The 20,372-nt window shown below is 33.0% G+C and overlaps 1 protein-coding gene across 5 annotated transcripts in view; it reads left to right on the forward strand.

Annotated features, from left to right (window-relative positions):
* The first annotated feature begins 14 nt into the window (after positions 1 to 14).
* LOC134232014 (uncharacterized) overlaps positions 15 to 20,372 on the forward strand; it is a 40,390-nt gene continuing 20,032 nt past the window's right edge. For 3 of the 5 annotated variants that reach the window (XM_062713974.1, XM_062714002.1, XM_062714009.1), the window contains exons 1-11: positions 552 to 586; positions 2,927 to 3,094; positions 4,398 to 4,631; positions 5,301 to 5,531; positions 6,175 to 6,414; positions 9,806 to 10,045; positions 10,566 to 11,013; positions 11,400 to 11,502; positions 15,524 to 15,641; positions 16,095 to 16,517; positions 17,798 to 17,965. In XM_062713974.1, coding sequence (XP_062569958.1) covers positions 3,004 to 3,094; positions 4,398 to 4,631; positions 5,301 to 5,531; positions 6,175 to 6,414; positions 9,806 to 10,045; positions 10,566 to 11,013; positions 11,400 to 11,502; positions 15,524 to 15,641; positions 16,095 to 16,517; positions 17,798 to 17,965 — 2,296 coding nt within the window. In that variant the 5' untranslated portion in view covers positions 552 to 586; positions 2,927 to 3,003. Of the gene's footprint in view, positions 63 to 551; positions 587 to 2,926; positions 3,095 to 4,397; positions 4,632 to 5,300; positions 5,532 to 6,174; positions 6,415 to 9,805; positions 10,046 to 10,565; positions 11,014 to 11,399; positions 11,503 to 15,523; positions 15,642 to 16,094; positions 16,518 to 17,797; positions 17,966 to 20,372 lie in introns of those variants that run through there. The other 2 variants (XM_062713985.1, XM_062713995.1) reach the window with 2 other exon arrangements.

The following is a 20,372-nucleotide window of genomic DNA, read 5'->3' on the forward strand; positions in this document are numbered from 1 at the left end:
TTCTATACAGTGATATAGTAAATACGCATATCATGGAAAGAGGAGATTCTAACAAAGAGATGGTGAGATACTGATTTTTAAGTTGATTTGATCACGTATATACATTATATCATTATCGATTGATTCTATAGTAAGCATTTATGAAATTTTAATACCTTAAATTTGCTACAGGTCAAAGGTTTCGGATGAAAAATAACAGAAGAGTCTCACATTGTCATGTAAAATGAATGCAATTCATTTTACCTTCTTAGGTATTATGATTTCATTAGCACCAGCAACATACATGTAATTCATATAGCGGCTTTGATAAATATATCCCTTTTGGGGGAGGGGGTGGGGTGTCATTTTGTTTCTTTAATTCATTATCTCCACTTTAACTTCCCCCTCTCATAATACTGATTCCTATACATACATGAACTATTTTTTGGCTATTTAGAAAGGTGCCATTTAGTTACAGGCACTCGTGGTGAAAACGAGTTAGGATTAATTGCCCCGTATACAAATCAAGTGTGTGTGCATTTAATGCAGTAATATAAACCCTTTCCGTTGTGCATATATAAGCTGTCGTGTCAATCAAACTTCATTTGTGAGTATATTTTCCTTATGTAAGCTCAAATTTAACCATATTTTCTCTCTTGGTCCACAGGAGGTAAAAACTTCTACCATAGACTAGAGTACTCCTTGCGCAAAACATATTCAGTGATCTTTTAAAAGGAAATGTTCTTGATCAAAAGTCAAGATCAGAAAAAAACACGGCACCAGACGTTACTTATTTTTCTTTTAATAAAAAGAATATACCCATACCAAATAATAAACAGGTTTATTGTTAGGTAAGTGTACATCCTTCTTATCAAAAGAAAAATAAGTAACGGGTTGGGTATATTCTTTTTATTAAAAGAAAAATAAGTAATGTCAGGTGCCTGTGGAAAAAAAAAATCGTCATCAAGGTCATAAATCCTCATTGAATAACTACTTGTCCAAGGTGAAACCCCCTCAACTTCAGCACAGTTAAATTACACTTTCAATAATAAATTTATATTTATTTATTTAATCCTTTTCAAAAAAGTTGATCAAATCGTCTGGAAAGGTCAAAATAACTTTGTTCTTTACCTTGTATGGAGCTTAAGTTATCTTCCTTGGCCTAACCATGCTTAACCGTTATCAAAAAAGGTATTTTTGTATGACACGCCAAATTAATATATATTTAAATATTTGTCCCTATCTTTAATTATATTTGTACCTATCTTCAAGTCAATTTTATTTATCTTTAAAATTTTAAAGAAAGGTAAAATTGAATTACAACTATTTCTGATTTATCTTTAGAAAAGTACAAATGATTTAAAGATAATTGCAATATAATTGAACCTATCTTTAATTATTTAGATACTGATAATAACAAATAATGCCTATAAAATTTAATACTTTATACATTTTCTCTGTGTTCAGGTGATGTCAAAGGGGGTGTTATTTTCAATTGAATCGTACCTATCTTGTACCTATCTTTAATTCTGTTGGGTTTCAATTATACCTATGTTCAAATTAATTTTGCCAATCTTATATTCAATTGTATCTATCTTTAAATCAAAAGAATTTAAGATAGTTACATGTATAATTCAGTTGAACCTATCTTCAATTGAATTGAATTGAATTGAATTAGATATTAATCCATTAGAGATAGATGTAATTTATTTGAACCTAGATTTAATAAATTAGAGTTAGGTATGATTATAATTTACACATTTCTTAAATTCAACTGTACCAATCTTTAATCCATTTGAAGATAGGTTTTAATTTTTTTTAAAATAGAAAGAGAGGTACAACTATTTGCATATATGCTAGTTTACCGTTTCCTACTTTTGAAAGAAAAATAAATTAATTCAACAAATCAATTGTCAAAGTTAAAATGTATCATTTAAGATTCTCAGCCGAAGTTAAAATATTCCCTGCGAAAATTGTGGTTATTTCTCTCCACTTTGCCTAATCTGACTTGGATTTTACAGGTACTATTAATTGTAGTTCGACTTCTCTTTGGTTTTGGATATAAAAGACATAAATGTTATAGAACATTTCCATCTTTAAAAGAAATCCTTGCCGTGATTTTATCTTTGTCCCTGAGGTGCAATCTTATTCATACACCACCCAAAGGGTGCAAACGATAAAGCCAAGGTCAAGCTTCAAATTCACTCCGCTACAAATCCATTTCAGCCCAATGGCCTTACAAACTTTGAGTTAGGTTCCATTTTATTGATAACGTTGAGATAGTTTCCTTCTATCCCTTTATAGCTGACTGTATCCTTTTCTCTTATTAGGCAAGAACATTTACACACACACAAAAATATATTTTTTGAAATTTTTCTCTACTCATTTTGTTTGTCCTTGACTTTACAATACATGTACAGTAGTTTAAAATGTACATGTATGTAGAAGGATTGTCCAGCCAAATATCGTGGAAAAAGCTTTTTTCATAACACTAATGAGCACACAGAGAAATATTTTAACGTGTCTGTTATATGGGAAATAACAGTGAATAAGAGCACAGCTAGTCTTTCTGACAGACACGTCTAAGACTTTTTTGTATCGTTGTTAATTCCTCTGGCCAAAGAGATGGGATTTTAACTGAGCTTAGCTAAAAACTCAATGACCTATTCTAACTGAAGAAATGTATAGGGAACTTCTTTGTTACATGTAAAATTTCCCAGAATGAGTAGACCAATTTGGGCTTTACTTATTGAAAACTAATTTTTTATGAAGACAGTATCACAATCTATTCAAATAGAGAGCCATGTTCTAGATGTATTTTTTTTATTACAATTACCAATACACTCCTTTTTAAAAAAAAAAAAAAAAAAAAAAAAAAAAAAAACATTGATAACTCACCCGAGCTGTGTATTCGGCTTTGATTTATTACCTTGCATTATCCTTTCAGATCGTTCAGATCTAAAATATCGGAATCTACTATAGTACAGTGTACTATGATCAAAATGAAGTGATGAACGTCTCATAATGGAACCTCGAAGTCTTGGTCCTCCTGCTCGACATGTCTCCCCTGTCACAGTAACATACAGTACAGTTACAGCAGCAGGAAGTCAGCAAGGTATGATCTTAGGTCTCCGTTTTAGGTTCATATGTATATTTCGATGGGCTAGTCTAAAGAATATCATATCTGATGGCATAGACTTTCCCATCAATCTATCATAAAGCTTTTAAGAGAATATTTTGTCTCTCTGTCTTTCTATTATCTTTATAACCATCTTTCAAATTGGTAAAAGGACTTCAAATTTGTTTCTTTAAAAGCATAATTTCTTTCAGGTGGAGATAATCTGTTATCTTTATAAAACCGCAATTTAAAACATCTTTCAAATTGGTAAAAAGGAATTCAAATTTGTTCCATTAAAACATAATTTCTTTTAGGTGGCGATAATTAAAATATGATATAAATTAATGAAAATGTTTTATTTTTAATCTTCAAAAGAACCATTGATCAAGTTGATATATGCACGTAAGCGTCTTAAATTGATATTCTAACACCCCCCCCCCCTCCCTTAAGGTAAGTCATGGCCACAGCAATGAGATGACAGTTATGCATTATTACATGTAGGGAAAATCTTTTAAGGAAAAGGAAATTCGAAGTTAGAAGTGAGCTGTTGTATTAGTTAGTTTCAAGTGTTGTTGTGTTTTTTGACAATCACAGACTTTGTCACAGTTTACGTGCTTTTATTGCACTACATGTACCTTGTAACATGTACTTGCATCATTATTAAAGTAGCTTAAGCACCGTTCAGGCAATATGATTAGGGAATTTCAATTTCAAATTCCTGAAGGACAACAGACAGGACGATACAAGAAATGTTGTAGCGTAATAATTGTGGTAAATTGTCTAGAAGATATGAGAGACAACGTTACTCTTACCACGTATATCATCTTACGAATGAATTAACATGCTACCCTGCAATCTCAAATTTCTAATAAAATGTGATTAATACCAAAAAAAAATCTTTATTCATCCATGATAGGGAAATGAATTATTCTTTTTTTTGTCAGTATTCCTATTAATATTCTTCACAATATATATACACTATAGTAAAATACATGTATATATATTCACATTCACTGCCCTTTTTATTTCTCAGTCAGCAAAGGGTTACTTTATAAGCACACGACCTGTAGATATTTTATTTTTTGAGTGGTGGCTCCTCTTCCTAATGAAGAGTAAAATGGTGTTCATTACAATAATACAATGGTTAATTTACTTACATGTAATCCTACTATAGATGATTATTTGTACAGATATACATGTAAATATGAAAAATTAAATGTCTGTATTTGTTAGTATAAGATTTAACAATTCTTGGAGAAATTATCTTTCTCTGATTGACATAAATGTTGATGTATTCTAGGACCAGTAATACCTCACCCCCAGAACTGTGGTGGTCAGCCTCATTCGAGTTTCCCTCGAGTAAATTTAATAGAGCAGCAAGGGCAGACAACTGCACAGATAACTTTTCAGCAACAATGGCAACAACAACAATACTCAATGGGTGGACAAAATCAGCGATTATCACAAAATCAAAATGAAGTCTATATGCCGTCTCAGCAACCCAACTTTAATCTGCATTTGATAAACGTTTCAAGTACAATGACTTTTTAATAACTTTTAATAAGTTTTAGAATTCTAGAGTCACACCATTTTATTTGGTTTCCTGTGAATTTGTTACAGCAGAGCCAAGTATTATCATATTAACGTAAAATTACTTAAAAAGAAGCATCTAAAAATTACTATGAAATCACAAATTTTCGTGGGGTTTAATTTTCGTTGTTTTCATGGTTTGAAGAGACCCACAAATTCATGTCCACTATGAAATGTAGAATGTGACATACATAACTACTCCATTATATTCTACATCCAACGAAATGTAAAATGTGACATACATAACTACGTAATTATTCAACATCCACGAAAATTAAAGCCCCACGAACCAAGAGTTCCCCCCAAACCCCAACCCCCCCCTTCCCCAACCAAAACCTCGAAAATTTTTCTCCATGAAAATATGTGATTTTAGAGTGTTAAGAACACTCCCTTTCTGGTTATTTTTAAAGGGCAAAAATTTAAAGAAAAATTGTTACCTTTGCTTAGAGATGAGTGTAAAGGAACAATTTTGTAGTCGTTATTCCATGACTGGTGGAGCAGTGTTTTCATTAATTTGACTTAGGGGCATATAATATACCGGTGCATTTTCAAATTTAATGTTACATAATAAAATATTTTGCTCTAATTAATTTTTTTTCTTAATACATTTTAGGACCAGCTGTACCACAGCCCCAGAACTATGGTGGTAATCCTTATTTGGGCATCCCTAAAGCAAACTTTCTTCCGCAGCAAGGGCAGACAACTGCACAGCAAGCTTCGAAGCAACAAAGGCAACAACAATACTTAATGAATGGACAAAATGATCTTTCAGCACCAAACCAATATGAGGTTTATACACCTTTTCAGCAGAAAAGCTTTAATCAGCAGAGGAAAAACAGTTCAAGTATGATTGTTTGCATTTATAAATTGATAGTTTATTCAGATTTTGAAGTGAAACAAATAGTTTTTTTCAATATTTGTGTATTTTTGTATATTTGTCTTTTTTAAAGTAATAGGATTGTCTATTTAGCTCAGGCTGTTGGGTTTCATTAATTTTCAGCATTTTTAGAATTATAGAAACTTATTTATTACCATATATAATTTAGTATTGTATCTTTCAGGCTTTCTGGTTTTAAGTCTACGTGTATGATATTATGATATAAATTGCTATTCTATAAGCAAGTTAAAAAAAAATATAGTATGACTGGCTATTTTTTAATGATCGATATTGAGGGGATTAAAAAAAAAATATCTCCCTCTTATCACAGCAGGATTACTGTGACTTCTCTAACAATCTTTATTAAAGAAAATAACGCTGTGTTCAGATGTAGAGACATACTTCGTCACTTGGAGATAATTAATTTTAGTGAACAATTAATTTGGTCAAATAAAAGTACTCTTCTTAAAAAAACTCAGTAAAAAAACTAATATATAAAAGATTTTTAATATTAAAAAAAAGATTCATGTCATGACCCACAAGAGCCGAGAGCCACAACATTTGTCAATGCTGTACATAATTTTTTATTTTACATTGAAAATTATTTTAGGACCAGCATTGGTTTCTGATCAGAACTATGGTGTTCAGGATCTTTTGGGCTTCGACAGCGGAAGCAAAATCCAGCGAATAGAGGAGCCAACTGCACAAACAACTTCAAATCATCAACAGCATCAACATCAGCTTCAGTATCAACAACAATTAATGAATGAACAAATGGCTCCACATGAAAATAAAGCTTATATGTCATACCAGCAGCCACACTCAAATCAGGAGTTGAGAACCCCTTTAGGTATGATTTTGTCAGTATCAATAATATAGACAATTTCTAGTGTGGCCAGATTATCCTTATACATGTAACATCTTAAAAATGATCTTTAATTATTATTTGAGTCTTTTACATTTTGTGTTTGAAGAGCCCAACAACAAGTTTACATGTATGCAAAGAAAGGGAAGAAGCTTTTTAGGTCACCTGAGTAAACTCAGGTGACCTATTGCTATCCGTTTTCGTCCGTCGTGCAGTAACATTTGAACATTTTCAGCTTCTTCTCTGCAACCACTGAACTACCAAATTTGGAACAAGCATTTATAGGTAAAGGGGAACAAAAATTGTGAATTTCATGATCCCTGCCCCCCTGGGGCATGAGGGGTGGGACCAAAACCACTAAATTAATGCAATCTTTAAAAATCTTCTTCTTTACTCCTGGATATCAAGCAGTCAAACTGTTTGCATGATTGTAATCAGCATTGAGTCCTATACAAAAATTGCGAAATTCATGGCCCTAGATCAGGGGGTTCTAGTGCTAGGGTGGGGCTAAATAAGTATATAGTGAAAATGCATTATTTCTTTGAAAATCTGCTTCTCTTCTCCTGGGTATTAAATGAACCAACTAAGTACATAGTTATGATAAGCAAAAGTGCCTCTACCAAAATTGTAAATTTAATGGCCCCAGGGTCAGGGGTTCTGTTGTTAATTTTGTTGTTAGGACAGGGCTGTATTGATTATATATTGAAAATACCTGAATTCTTTGAAAATCTTCTTTGCTCCTGGGTATTAAATAAACTAACTAAGTGTTTAGTTATGATGAGCAAGAATGCCTCTTCCAAAATTGTAAATTTCATGGCCCCAGGGTCAGGGTTCTGGTGTAAGGGCGGTCCTCTATTGCTTACATGCATATAGTGAAAATACATGAATTCTTCGAAAATCTTCTTCTTTGCTCCTGGGTATTAAATAAACTAACTAAGTGTATAGTTATGATGAGCAAGAGTGCTTTTACAAAAATTGTTAATATTATGGCCCAAGGGTCAGGGGTTCTGGTGTTAGGGTCGGGCTCTATTGATTATATAGTGAAAATACATGAATTCTTTGAAAATCTTCTTCTTTGCTCCTGGGTATTATATAAACTAAGTAAGAGTATAGTTATGATGAGCAAGAGTGCTTTTACCAAAATTGTGAATTTTATGGCCCCAGGATCAGACTTTTGGTGTTAGGGTTGGGCTCTTTTGATTATGTATTGAAAATACATGATTTTTTAAAAAAAAATTCTTCTCTGGTCCTAGGTATTAAATAAACTAACTAAGTAATAGTTATAATGAGCAAGAATGCCTTGTGGCAACGCACTTTGAAAAAAATTTTCTAAGTGCGTTAAAATTGGGACAAAATCAACGCACTTTGAAAATTTTTTTCAAATTGCGTTAAGAGTCTACATCAATATATTTTACCATGGAGATACTTAACGCACTTTGAAAAAAAACAAACAAAATTTTAGTCGTGGAAAGATATTATTTGTTATTTATCTTTCAAAAAACTAAGCCTAACCCTAACCTCATAAAATGAATTGATTTACTCCCGTCGAAAAGAGGAGAAGACGGGTATAAGATCCCTCAGTCAAAATCTTTATATTTCCAATACATAGGTGTCGGTAACAAACGGGGGAGGGGAGCAATAAACCTAAAAAGGGTACGCTGCATTTTCAATGCTTATACGATGTTTATATGTTTCCAAAATAAGTGGGGGGCTTAGCCCTCCATCCCCTCCCCTGGATCTACGCCCAGTCTCGATGTCTATGCTATACTCAAAGCATTCATATAATTATGTATTTACCTAACTGGTATGACGTTGAAAACTTTCAATAATAAATGAATTAATTAAAACAGATGAAAACTAGAAATTTTTTGTACGGTGAAACGTATGAGAGAAAAAGAATTTTTTTTTATAGTTTTGAACAATCAAATTGGCCCCTTTTTATTATGATAAATGCTACGTTGCTTGAAGCTGTCCTCTGTTAGTGCCCCCTATACACCTTTACATCAACTTATCAAAGACTAGAATTAAAAAAAAAAAGAAACGAAATAATGAACTTAAACAATCGTCACTCTTTTTCTCGAGACCCTTTAATTTTCCCTTTTATTTTATCAAAACCTTAAATATTTAAAACGTCAATATCTCAGGTCCTACAGTGACTTTATCATAAAAAAAGTTAACAAACCTGGATCTATTATTTATCATACCGATTGTTCGAAGGAATATTGATCAATCTTTACATTTCGTTCAAAGTGCGTTAATGTGGTCGATATGAACGCACTTTGAAAAAAAAAATATTTTGTTCAAAGTGCGTTAGCTTGGTCCCAAATTTTAACGAACTTTGAAAAATTTTTTCAAAGTGCGTAATTTTTCAAAGTGCGTTGTAACAATGCCTCTTCCAAAATTGTGAATTTTATGGCCCCAGGGTCAGGGGTTCTGGTGTTAAGGCGGCGCTCTACTGATTATTATATAGTGAAAATACATTAAATCTTTGAAAATTTTCTTCTCTGTCTCTAAATAGGAAGCAGATGAACTACTTACATGTATATAGTTATGATGAGCCCTAATCTTGCAGAATTGTGAATTTCAAGGCTTCAGATTCAGGGGTACCATAGGTGGGGGGTTCTGTACTTATTAACATTGTATTGAAAATGAATGAATTGTTTGAAATCTGCTCCTTGGTATTAATCAAATATTTTTGAAAAGCAAGGATGCCTTTTCAAAAATTGTGCAGTGTAAAGAACTAAGCCTAAGGGTCAGGGGTTCATGTGTGGAAAGGGCACTACTGATTATTGCTGAATATTACTGATTAGTTAAAATGCATTTTTGTTCACCTAACCTGCCATCAATGGTGCCTCTTTCAAAATTGAGAATGCCATAGCATCTAGCTTAAAACATGAATCATATTCAATAACTAGAAAGTTGTTGCATTATGCTCAGGTGAGCTATAAGGCCCATGGGCCTCTTGTTTGAATTAAGCATATATGAGAGATGTTCCAAAAATGATACCTGACAGTTTTCACCAACTTTATTTATCTTTAATCTTTATATTCGCCCCTGTCGTTCAATTACAGTACTCATCCTAGGCCTGTATAAATTTCTTTGTCAATCAATGCAACACACTGATGAAATATATAAAGATGACGATATGTGCTCTTTGTCATAATTCGAAAAACGGAAAAATCTGTTAATTATTTCAGTGTGTAAAGACCTAAAAATTCATTGACAAAAAAAATGGAGGTGGGTATCATGGATGGGGATGCTCCAAGTGTATTTTGTTGGATAATGATATTGAAATTATTATCGGAACAGAAAATGAAATGTGATTTTGGAAGAATGATTATTTTGCTTGTTTTAATGTTGTGTTGACCTACTTTAGGACAAGCAGTATTTTATCCTCAATATAATGGTGCTCAGGCTCCTTGGGGTCTACATTCATTTATCCAGCAGAATGGACATACAACACTACAACCAGCTCTTCAGCAACAGCAGCCATATCAGCAACATCGGCATCAGTACTTTATGAAGGGACAAAATGAGCGAATGACACCACATCAGAATGATGCTGCTATGCCTTCTCAAGGGCCAAAATTTGATCAGTTTATGACAACTTTTTCAAGTATGATTTTTACAGCGTTATTTAATTGAATGTGTTTTATTTAAAACGTTTATTGATACAGGCAACTTTACGTGTGTTTTTGAATATTTTCTAAAGATTTTAGACTGAAAACGTAATAGCAATAAAAGACATCTTTGATTACAATGAGTTATTTTGGAGGAGTGCTGTCGTTGGGTCTCTTGATTTTTATTTACTAGTATTCATTTAAATTAAAAAAAAATCAATTTACTCTTAATTTTAAATTGATTCTGTCTGATAAGAACTATGATAAATAAATTAGAAATAAAGTCTTCCCCATTTATTTTTGGAAAAAATAATCCCCAGGACACTATTTCCTCTTACAATTTTCCATTTTTAAAGTATCTAGGAGTCTCTTAAAAATGCATGAAAAATTGTGTATGTACACTGAACTATAATAATTGTTAGGTAAACTGCCCAGAATTATTTAGCATTGGATTATGTGCATGCAATATTAACTTCTTGCTGAACTAGTATCATTTTTTTATTGTATGCATTTTAGAATTAGATCGAAGATGGGATTCTTTAGACTGCAAAACACGACAACTTTTCCCACCCTCAAGTCAATTAGATTGGTCTATGGAAAACATGTCTACCTCCGCAGCTATTCCTATGGAAAACCTGTCTGCTTCTCCTGTATATCCTATGGGAAACATGTCTGCCTCTCCTGCTGTTCCCATTGGAAACATCTGTACCTCCAGTGATGTTCCTATGGGAAGCTTGTATACCTCTCCTGCTATTCCAATGGGAAACATATCAGTCACACCTGCTGTTCCAATAGGAAACATGTCTGCATCACCTGCTGTTCCCATGGGAAATATATCTACCTCCCCTGTAGATCCTATGGGAAACATGTCTACATCTCCATCTGGTCCTACAGGAAACCTCTCCGCCTCTCCTGCTGACTCTATTGGAAACGATCATAGAATTCTACACGACCTTAATCAAAGGTATTAGGAACATTAAGCTCAGAAAGGATGAATACCAAAAGTCAAAACCTTTTAGTGTGAGATATAAAGAGATAATACTTTGTATACATGTACAGGTGATTGTGACCAAGAGGCATTTCATGACCAAATGAGATACATGTGCCTATTCGCATAAAGTTACAGTCATCCGACTTAGTAGTTGCAATTGCTTACATATATTTCTTATTTGGGAAGTGGTAGATATCTTGCGCAAACACTGTGCAAATATCTGTATCATGTACAACTGAGATAAATATTAATTTCTATGAAGAGATTTTTTAAATAAACTTTCGAGAAATTACTTGTCTTAAGGGAAAAAAAAATACACATTCACACATAAAAAAAAAAAACCTTTTCTCTTATTACAGACCTTGTAGTCAACCTTTAAATCTAGTTGATGACAGTTGTTCACAGTTTCCGATAATGACCGAAAAGAGAGAGTATGGAGATAGTATCGGAGAGAACGAAAACGTAAGTAGTAATCTGTGGCGATCTGATGGATTACATTGCCGGTGTCCAGACGGTTTGTATAGATAACCTGATTGCAGAGTCAGGGGATCAGGGCTCGAATCCTGGTACTGTATAGTGAGACTTCCCTTCATAGTGAAATTTCAACCTGAAGTCTCGGTCTTGAGTAAGCCTTCTACAGCAAGGGGATTTTACATTATAGCCATATGTCTCCCACAGAGCCATACATCCCCAAAAGATAGTGAGTACATGTACATGTTCACAAGGGGGGTATTCACTTTTAAGAGACTTACGTTTATCACCCGGAAGATCTCTAAAGCGATCAGTCTAGTCGAACCCCCAAACGGGGATAAACAAAGGTAGGAAAACCGTACCCCCAAATAGGGTTACGCGCATGCACAGACACTATAAAAAAAGTGCTATTTTCACGGAAAATCGTGTGGTCCTCAAAATATGCTGGTGCAAAGTGTTGGATTATTTCGTAGACCTGTAATTACTCATACTTGATAGATTATAGATGTTTAAAGAGATTGTATTGTGCAAAAGTATATTTATGTTCCTCTGTTATAATGCAAGACCGAAGCCAAGTCAACTGAGCTAGTTTTTTGATGGATTAAAATTAAAATAACAACAGTAGTGAAAGTGGAAAAAATGTCATTTATTGAAGTGAATGACGCAAAACAAAATATAAACATATTATAAGGGGGTCTGACAAGACTAGAAAAAACTTTGAAATAATACAAAAATCTTTGGTAACATATTATGCAGTCTGACCCCCTAAAATTACATGTATCATAAAGCAGGCACTGATATGCCTGTCTTCAAAAAAGGGTGGGTTAAAAGAAAATAAACGCTACAATCCAATTGCAAATTGGATCCACCCACCCATGAGAGGTGTTCACAACATGGGACGACTGGGAGGGGCATCGGAGATGTACCCCGTCCTGGCATAGAAATGTCAAATCTGTCCAGAAGCCTCTGAGGCCAGAAATGCACACCGGAAATGTTTGAGCACTGTTCTCGGAGCATGACATTGATGGCGATGATGCGATCGTTGAAGTCCGGTGACAAGGCCCAAGGTTGGCGGCGAAGAAGCTGACCCACAATAACTGTTTATATGCCTATTCCGGAATGTAGATACGATGCTAAAGATAGAATGTCACGTACAATCACTTCATTGGTATGCAAAAGAATGTCGTTTTCTCCAATCTGCATAAAACACACGTGCGGCAACATATCAAAAGTAAAGAAGTCTCTGGAACGAGCGATGCTCGAGATCCGTAGACCACCACGGGCCCGCAGTGAAACACTATAAAAATCCTGATGCAACTTTAAGTTCATTAAATCTGGATGAGAGTCCATATATCGCCGTAAACGAGTTACAAACGAATGTCCAAGTAAACAAATCCTGAGGAAATTCGGCTCTTCTATGTTGTGACACAAGTTCTCCCCAAACCGGTTCAAACCGGATCGCGCACCTTACGTAAACAAACAAAGTCACTAAATATCGAAACGCATCAAAACTCTTATCCTGTGGAGAAATGTCTAGCAAATCACACTGAAAACTAAGCACAGGTAGAAAGGTGTAACCCTACCTAAGTTGCTTGAAACAAACTGGAAATAATTTTTTTCGATAAAAAAATTCCTTGTAAATTTGTGTGACTTTCTCCTTTGGTAAAAAATAAAACAATGGTCACGTGATTAGGAGAAGCCACGCTGATTGGCTGTAAATAAAGACAATTGTGTCATAGATTAAAATTAGGTAATTGATCCCGATCTAAATAGTTTTAAACATGAAACAACTTTACAACAATTACCAAATAAAACATGTTACCTCAGAAATAAATTATAACAAATAAAACAATTGAAGTTAATATAACTCTGTCATTAAGATAAAATAATCCATAAAAGACAAAAATAACTGATATTAAAATAAAATTAGAAAAGAAATGTATTATTCTACCTTATTTCTTCTACTTTTATAATAAAAAAAAACACACGAAAGTGTTTTGTTAATATTGTTTTATTTTGGATCGTAGGTTTCAATCAGCATTTCCTCTGTCAAGCTATAGACAGTCTTTATTATTGGTAATCATGCTCAGGAAGTGTTCAAAAATAAAGTTTAAAATAAAAATTTTAATGCAGTTCATTGAATTTATTGTCTTTTATACATTAGAAAAGTTAAATAAAGTATTTGGAATTTTTCCTTTTAAAAAGTACGATCGTTTTGGAGAAAAAATGAATACATTTTTTTTTTATTTAAATCTAGACTCAAAATTCATATTTTCTTCATTCTTAGAATATTTTTCTTCAAAGTCAATAATTTAATAAAATCTTAAATGAAAAGGCACACCAAAATTCTTAATTATTTCATGAAATGACGGAAAATATTTCGTTATTCCTTATTATAAATTCCAATTAGGGAAAACTTAACCTGTTGATTTTTTTTTTCTGTTGACATTTTACCAATTTTATAGCAAAATAACAACATGATCGGACTTTTTTTCCTAAGATAATAATATATGTAAGTTTGTTTCCCCGGAAAACCCTCGTTTGGGGGTGCGACTAGACTGGTAATACGATCTCATTGGGGAAGGCTTAATCTAGAGCCAGGTTTCCATGAAGAGCTCTCGTGTTAGATTGAGACCCCCCTCTGTGAGTTCCATTTTCGTTGTTTTATTCTTATCCTTCAGAAGTGTCCCTCTATCGAAAGGCTTCTAAAGGGGGAGTAGGTAAAGTATTGCTCTACAACATCGGTTTTGTATGTAGCATTTAAATGCGTCACTCTAGAACAAGATTTTCAGGGGTCAGTATCAAACATACACACACTTATTACCTTCCAAAATTTTTCATTGCAGATATTCTTTATCTATTCTAAAATATGTTTTACGTTGTGATTGAGGCGAGTGCAGTTGTACGATCAAAATACTTGAAAAATTGATCAGCCACTTTCAAACATCAAGCTGCACGAGACATCATATGTCATTTAGAAATTATCACCGAAGTTCAATTTTAAAATCATGTTAATCAAGGGGTCAGAAAACAAAGCATGTTCGGGAATATATTGTCACATGTAATGCACATGACAAATATAAAAGCCATATCTCTTTTCAATCTAAATTTATTGGAAAATATTAACAATTTTGAAAAGAATTCAAACCTCGAGGTCAATGTCATAAGATTAAAATTCATAGTACATTTAGAAAGTTCTTGTCAAAGGCAATACACAGATTTGATAGCCCTATCTCCTCTCATTCAGAACTCATGACCTAGGTTAAAGTTTTTGAAAAGTAGGTCAAACTTTAAGGTCAAGGCACGATGCCAAAAATCATTGCTTTCGAGGAAGGCCTTGTCACTGATCATACAGATTTCAACACGAAAGCCCTATCTCTTTTCATTCAAAAGTTATAGCCAATTCAAAGAAATGATTATTTTTTTCATAGGTCACCTTCAAGGGCAAGGTCAAGGGGTAAAAAATTATAGTGTATTCGGAAAGGTCAAGTCACAGTTTATGTACACGTATATTATGAAAATCCTATCTCTTCCGATTTTAAAGTTATGACCAAATTTATAGTTTTTGTGACGTACGGACGGACTGACAGACTGACGATCCATTTGATTTATTTCAATAAAATATATTCAAAACAAAATCTGACAGAGGGAGAGTCAAATTACATTTAATGTGCCCTCGCTTTCTGAAAGGGGGGTTGGGGGTTGGGGGGGGGGGGGGCAATTATACAGGGATGTCAGAGTATAAATCACTTTTGCACACATGTAGAAAGTAAAATATATATAAAAAATAAGCTTGTCATAATTAATACTTGAAAGATGTAATCTGATAAAAGTTAAGTTTAACAGTGTGCCAAAAATAAAGAGATAAAAACATGCTAATATAAGGCATATTAGTCATTTTATCTGCATGCACTATTGCAGTTAGGGAATTACATCTGTCAATACATAATAATTCGGTGTTTAAAATATTTTCTGTTTTTTTCACGGAAACATTTTAACCGTTTCATTGCAGATCATCCTTGCAAAACGCCCCAAAACAGATGTAGACACAGATCGTCTTTGTTCTTCTGTAAATAATCAGGATTTGTCTGGGGATGACAGTGGGCGTCTGGATTCCAGAAACAATAAAGGTACATTTACGTAATTAGGTTAATGAATAACTATTTTAAGTACTTTAATATTTTCTAAAAGTTCATACAAAAAAGTAATATCTTTTAACTTCATGATGTATAGTTTTTAACGATAGACAAAAAAAAAATGTATTAATGTCTTTTTACATGCACAGAATATAGATGGGAATTTAATTAACTTGTTTGACTTGAAAAATCGACGTAACAAATGTTTTGTTTGTTTGTAATACTGTACTTTGATATTCAATGTAACTATTCACATTTAAAACTAAATTACTATGATCTCTTTCTGTGAAAAAGAACAAACTGTAAATTGAAAGCATATTAGGACATATATTGCTTTTTAGAAATTTTAATTATTTTGTTATTTACAATTTATTTAGTAAGTGTAGAGCTGTATGACAATATTTTTTCATTACAGCATTATCATTTTTTTTTTCATGTATTGCACAGATCCATTATCAGATTTGACAAAGGAACAGCACGTCGTTCTCTACACTTTCTTCTTATGTCAGGACTCGGACGGTGACGTCGAAATCAGGAACGCAGACTCTGTGGGTGACATTGATATCATGACGATAGTGAAGGAGCTAGAGAACAAGGGACTGGTGATTGAGGGTTTTAACAGTCGGTACAAGAGAATTCCAGATGATAAAAAATCTATGATAATGAAATCCTACAGAGAAAACTGCCTGCTAAGTGAGATAGACAAGGACTTCTTCATACAGGTTGCCTCAGATAAAACCATAGAAACATATGCTGAAGTGTACTGTCGTCATGGAGATGGTCCCAGAGAATCAGAAGACATCGGTCCTATAACAGCGATGAGACTGATTGTGGAGGGTCGCGGACTCAGGTTACCCGACTCTGTACGAGGTACATGTACATACATGTATGTTTGATATATCATACCATTGTTATATAATTCTTATTTATTTTTTTGAAATTTCATTTTATAGTAAAAAATGTTATATCATTTTCTTTTAACGTTAATAAAAACTTGACTTCATAATTATACACATGCTATGTACATGAATCATTATTATGTACATTTTTGTACATTGAGATCATAAGTAATGTTGAGTTTTGTTGGTCAAATATGCGTGGTATAGGGGGTCCCTCTTTCCTATCTCTGAATAATATTACATACACTGCTCTTCCTACAGTGTATGTAAGATTTTATAAATCTGTATAAACATTGACAAGTAAACTAAACTACAATAAATAAATCTCTATTAATTTTTTTTACTTTTTACCACCGTTTCGTGTCTAAAGAAAATTCTACAGAATTCTTTTAAAACGCTTCAACTTCAACAGTTTTGATCTCCTATTACCTAAACATGTAGTACATGTAACCCCCATGATCGAGTAGACTAAATTAGGCAGCATAATTTTTCGTTTCAGATTTTGATTCGGAAGAAGAATATAAATATTACTATGCTTACTTTAATACTTCACGCAACTTAAAAGTTCTGAGACAGTCAGTCAATCAAAATACTCCCCTACAGTTTTGTTCTGATTAAAAAACCCTGATCCACAAGAAAACCTTTTAAATATACATATTGGACTTTTACTATACATGCTTTTAATTATACAGAAGACGATTAAGATTCTACTTTAATCAATTTTCTGTCTCCAACTCTCTGTTTCAAACTTAGAGAAAGTTGATACGGCACTAATTAATGATGCACTTAAAAAAATTAACCTCCCGAGTGTGATTCCGGAAAAACTCTTTGTAATAGAAAATATCTTAGGGACAAATATATACCCTGGTCTTAATATTGTGTATTCTAATTAAGTCAATAAAACATAAAAAGAAAAAAAGAATTTGACAAAACATTATTTCTGGCAATTGATAATTATAAAGGTGTCTTAGAATCTCTTATTCACAATTTTGATTATATAGTTTCTTTAATCCAGTACTTTGTGGTTCATTTACATATTTACTTGGGACTTCCATGTCACTCACGTATGATTTCTGGTCATTCCGATATTGGGAAAAATCGAAGAATTGAAAAAAAGTATAATCTACAGAAATGCCCCCATTTAAATACTAGATTCATTAAACGTCTATTCCAATTTTTCTCTGGTGGAAATATCATACTTTAATTAATAATGACACTAACACAGAATATACAATTTTGTTTTATATGTAGATGAAGTTTTTAAGTGTCTCATAAAGGACGAGAAGGAGTTTGGGATGTTTGTAAAGTTTTGGTGCAAAGCAAGAAATACAGACCCTATAACATTGTCAGACCAAATTCCTGATGAGAAAGTTATAAACTTTTATTCTGCCTTCACCATCCTTTCGGAAATAAAAAATGGTGAGTATTCTCTATGAATATGACGATCTATATATATGTAACTAGTTGACTTGACTGCTTATTATATATATTTAAACATGCGAAACCAAAAGCCGCTTTTAATTGTTTTTTAAAGCAGCATACATGACTTGATGATTTTGTCAACCAAACGTTCGAGTTCATTTTACGTACAGCAAATCATCGTTTAATTGTTGTTTCTTCATTGTCATTGGTGTAGATATCCGAAATTGAAAAAGTTTTTCGGAGGTTAAAAAAAACATTTGTGAATGGGTTTACAAGTTTCGAAATTTAATAAATGAATTTTATTCCTTAATTCTCTATTGGTCAGAGACCAGATGAATTTTTAGGACAGTAAGGTGTTCATCGTCTGTTTGTCTGTCTGTAACCAATATTTCAAGATGCTACTTCTCCTACAGATTTGATCTGATTCTCATGTAACTTGGAACACATAAGAGCTAAATTAAGGTATAATTCATAAAATCTCTGAATCATTTTTTTATTTCGATGAACTGTTGTCGTGGTGAGTAAAATATCTTATTGAAAAACCTTGTGCTCTGTCTTTTCTAATCAAAAACTTTTATGAATTTGAACGTCTTTGCTGTCTTCATTTTCATGCGATTCAGGCGCGGATCCAGATTTCATTTTCCAGGGCGGGGGTTGGTTGTGGGGGGGGGGGGGATGAGTCCTTTCACAGTTATGGTCTGATTTAAAAATCATGGTATGCAAATAAACTACAATGAGATACATAATTTTCATCATTTTTTTATTTAGATGAATATTGTTGCCAGGGTAAATAACATGAAATATCTGTAAAACTCTTTTAAATGGTTACTCTTTTGCCAAATATTGAAGAGAGAGAGAGAGAGAGAGAGAGAGAGAGAGAGAGAGAGAGAGAGAGAGAGAGAGAGAGAGAGCGTTGTTACGTACAACAGGATAAAGAACATAAATAAAGAAATATTCCTTACGATCTAATATTTTATTTTAAAAAGTTTGTGATTTGATCTATAAATCAAAATTAAAAACAAACAACTGATTAACCGATTAGCAATTCTGTAATCCATTGCCATCCTTAGTAAATACATTTATTATATAACATTATATTATAATGATTTGAAAAATATACACTATGATAAACAATAACAACAACATAAACAACAACAAATTAAACAAGATGTATTTGTGAAACACTGATGCCCCCGTGTGGCAACATAGCGAAGGGTTAAGCTTTCTCAAATGCAGATCAAATATGTTGGTACCAAAAGTAAGGCTTTTTCACAAAAAATGCGAAATTTTAAATGCTAGCTACACCTGTTCCAGGGTTATGACCAAAGTTAAAATTTTATAAGATAAGACAAACTCCGGGTCAAGGTCAAACAGCCAAGGTTTTTGGTTTCTAAAGAAAGGCTTTGCCTCAAAGATTACGTATAGGAAGTATGAAAGCGCTGGCCCTAACCATTCAAAAGTAATGGCCAAGGTTAAAGTTTGTAAAATGTAGGTCAAACTCTAAGGTAAAGGTCAAAGGGTCAAGATTCTTGAATTAATTTCCAATGAAAGGTTTTGTCACAAGGATTACACATGTGAAGTCTCCAAGGTCAAGATCAAAAGGTTAAGGTTGTTGGTACCCAGTGAAGGGTCTCTCCACTAACAATACATGTATTAAGTATGAATGTCCTGGTATTTATTGTTCAAAAGATATGGCCAAAGTAAAAGTTCACAATTTTTGTGTTCAAGTGGGTCAAACTCCAAGATCAAGGACAAAAGGTAAAATTTGGTGGTACCCAAAGAAAGGTCTTGTCACAGGGAATACACATGTGAAATATAAATGTCATAGCTCCACTAAATAAAAAGTTACATGTATAGGCAAGGTTAAAGTTTTTGCGGACAAACAGACAGCTAGACAGACAGAGAGACAGACAGACAGCTAGACCGACCGACAGACAGACGGACGGACGGACACGATAAAAACTATATACCCCCGAAACTTCGTTTAGGGTGTCATAAAAAGAATGTAGTATTAAATGTTTCTATAGATAGATTACAAGTATAGAAAACTCTCTCTTGTTTCTTAATAAGTTACGTCATTTGAAAAAGTCATCTATGACCGTCCATGTTTCCTTTATACCAATCCTAAAACAAGACATTCAACAATTTATTTATATTAAAAAAAATGTCTAGAAAGAAATCTTTTTTACAATACAATGACATATTTCAGGACTTATACATTGAATCAAAACATAATAATTTAGTTCAGTTGTTGAACAAACTACCGTATAAGTGGACATTTTAGCAAAAGGTCAATCTAGCTAATTGTCCTTAAGAATTGGTAATTTATTTTTAGGGAGATATAATTCTTTTTAAAAAGCTCGCTAAAGAATAAAACGCAATTATTTTTTAGCAATATACAATA

The sequence above is a fragment of the Saccostrea cucullata genome, unplaced genomic scaffold, assembly GCF_032062105.1.
Source record: "Saccostrea cucullata isolate Sc308-1 unplaced genomic scaffold, CSIRO_AGI_Scuc_v1 ctg1907, whole genome shotgun sequence".
NCBI classification, from domain to species: domain Eukaryota; kingdom Metazoa; phylum Mollusca; class Bivalvia; order Ostreida; family Ostreidae; genus Saccostrea; species Saccostrea cuccullata.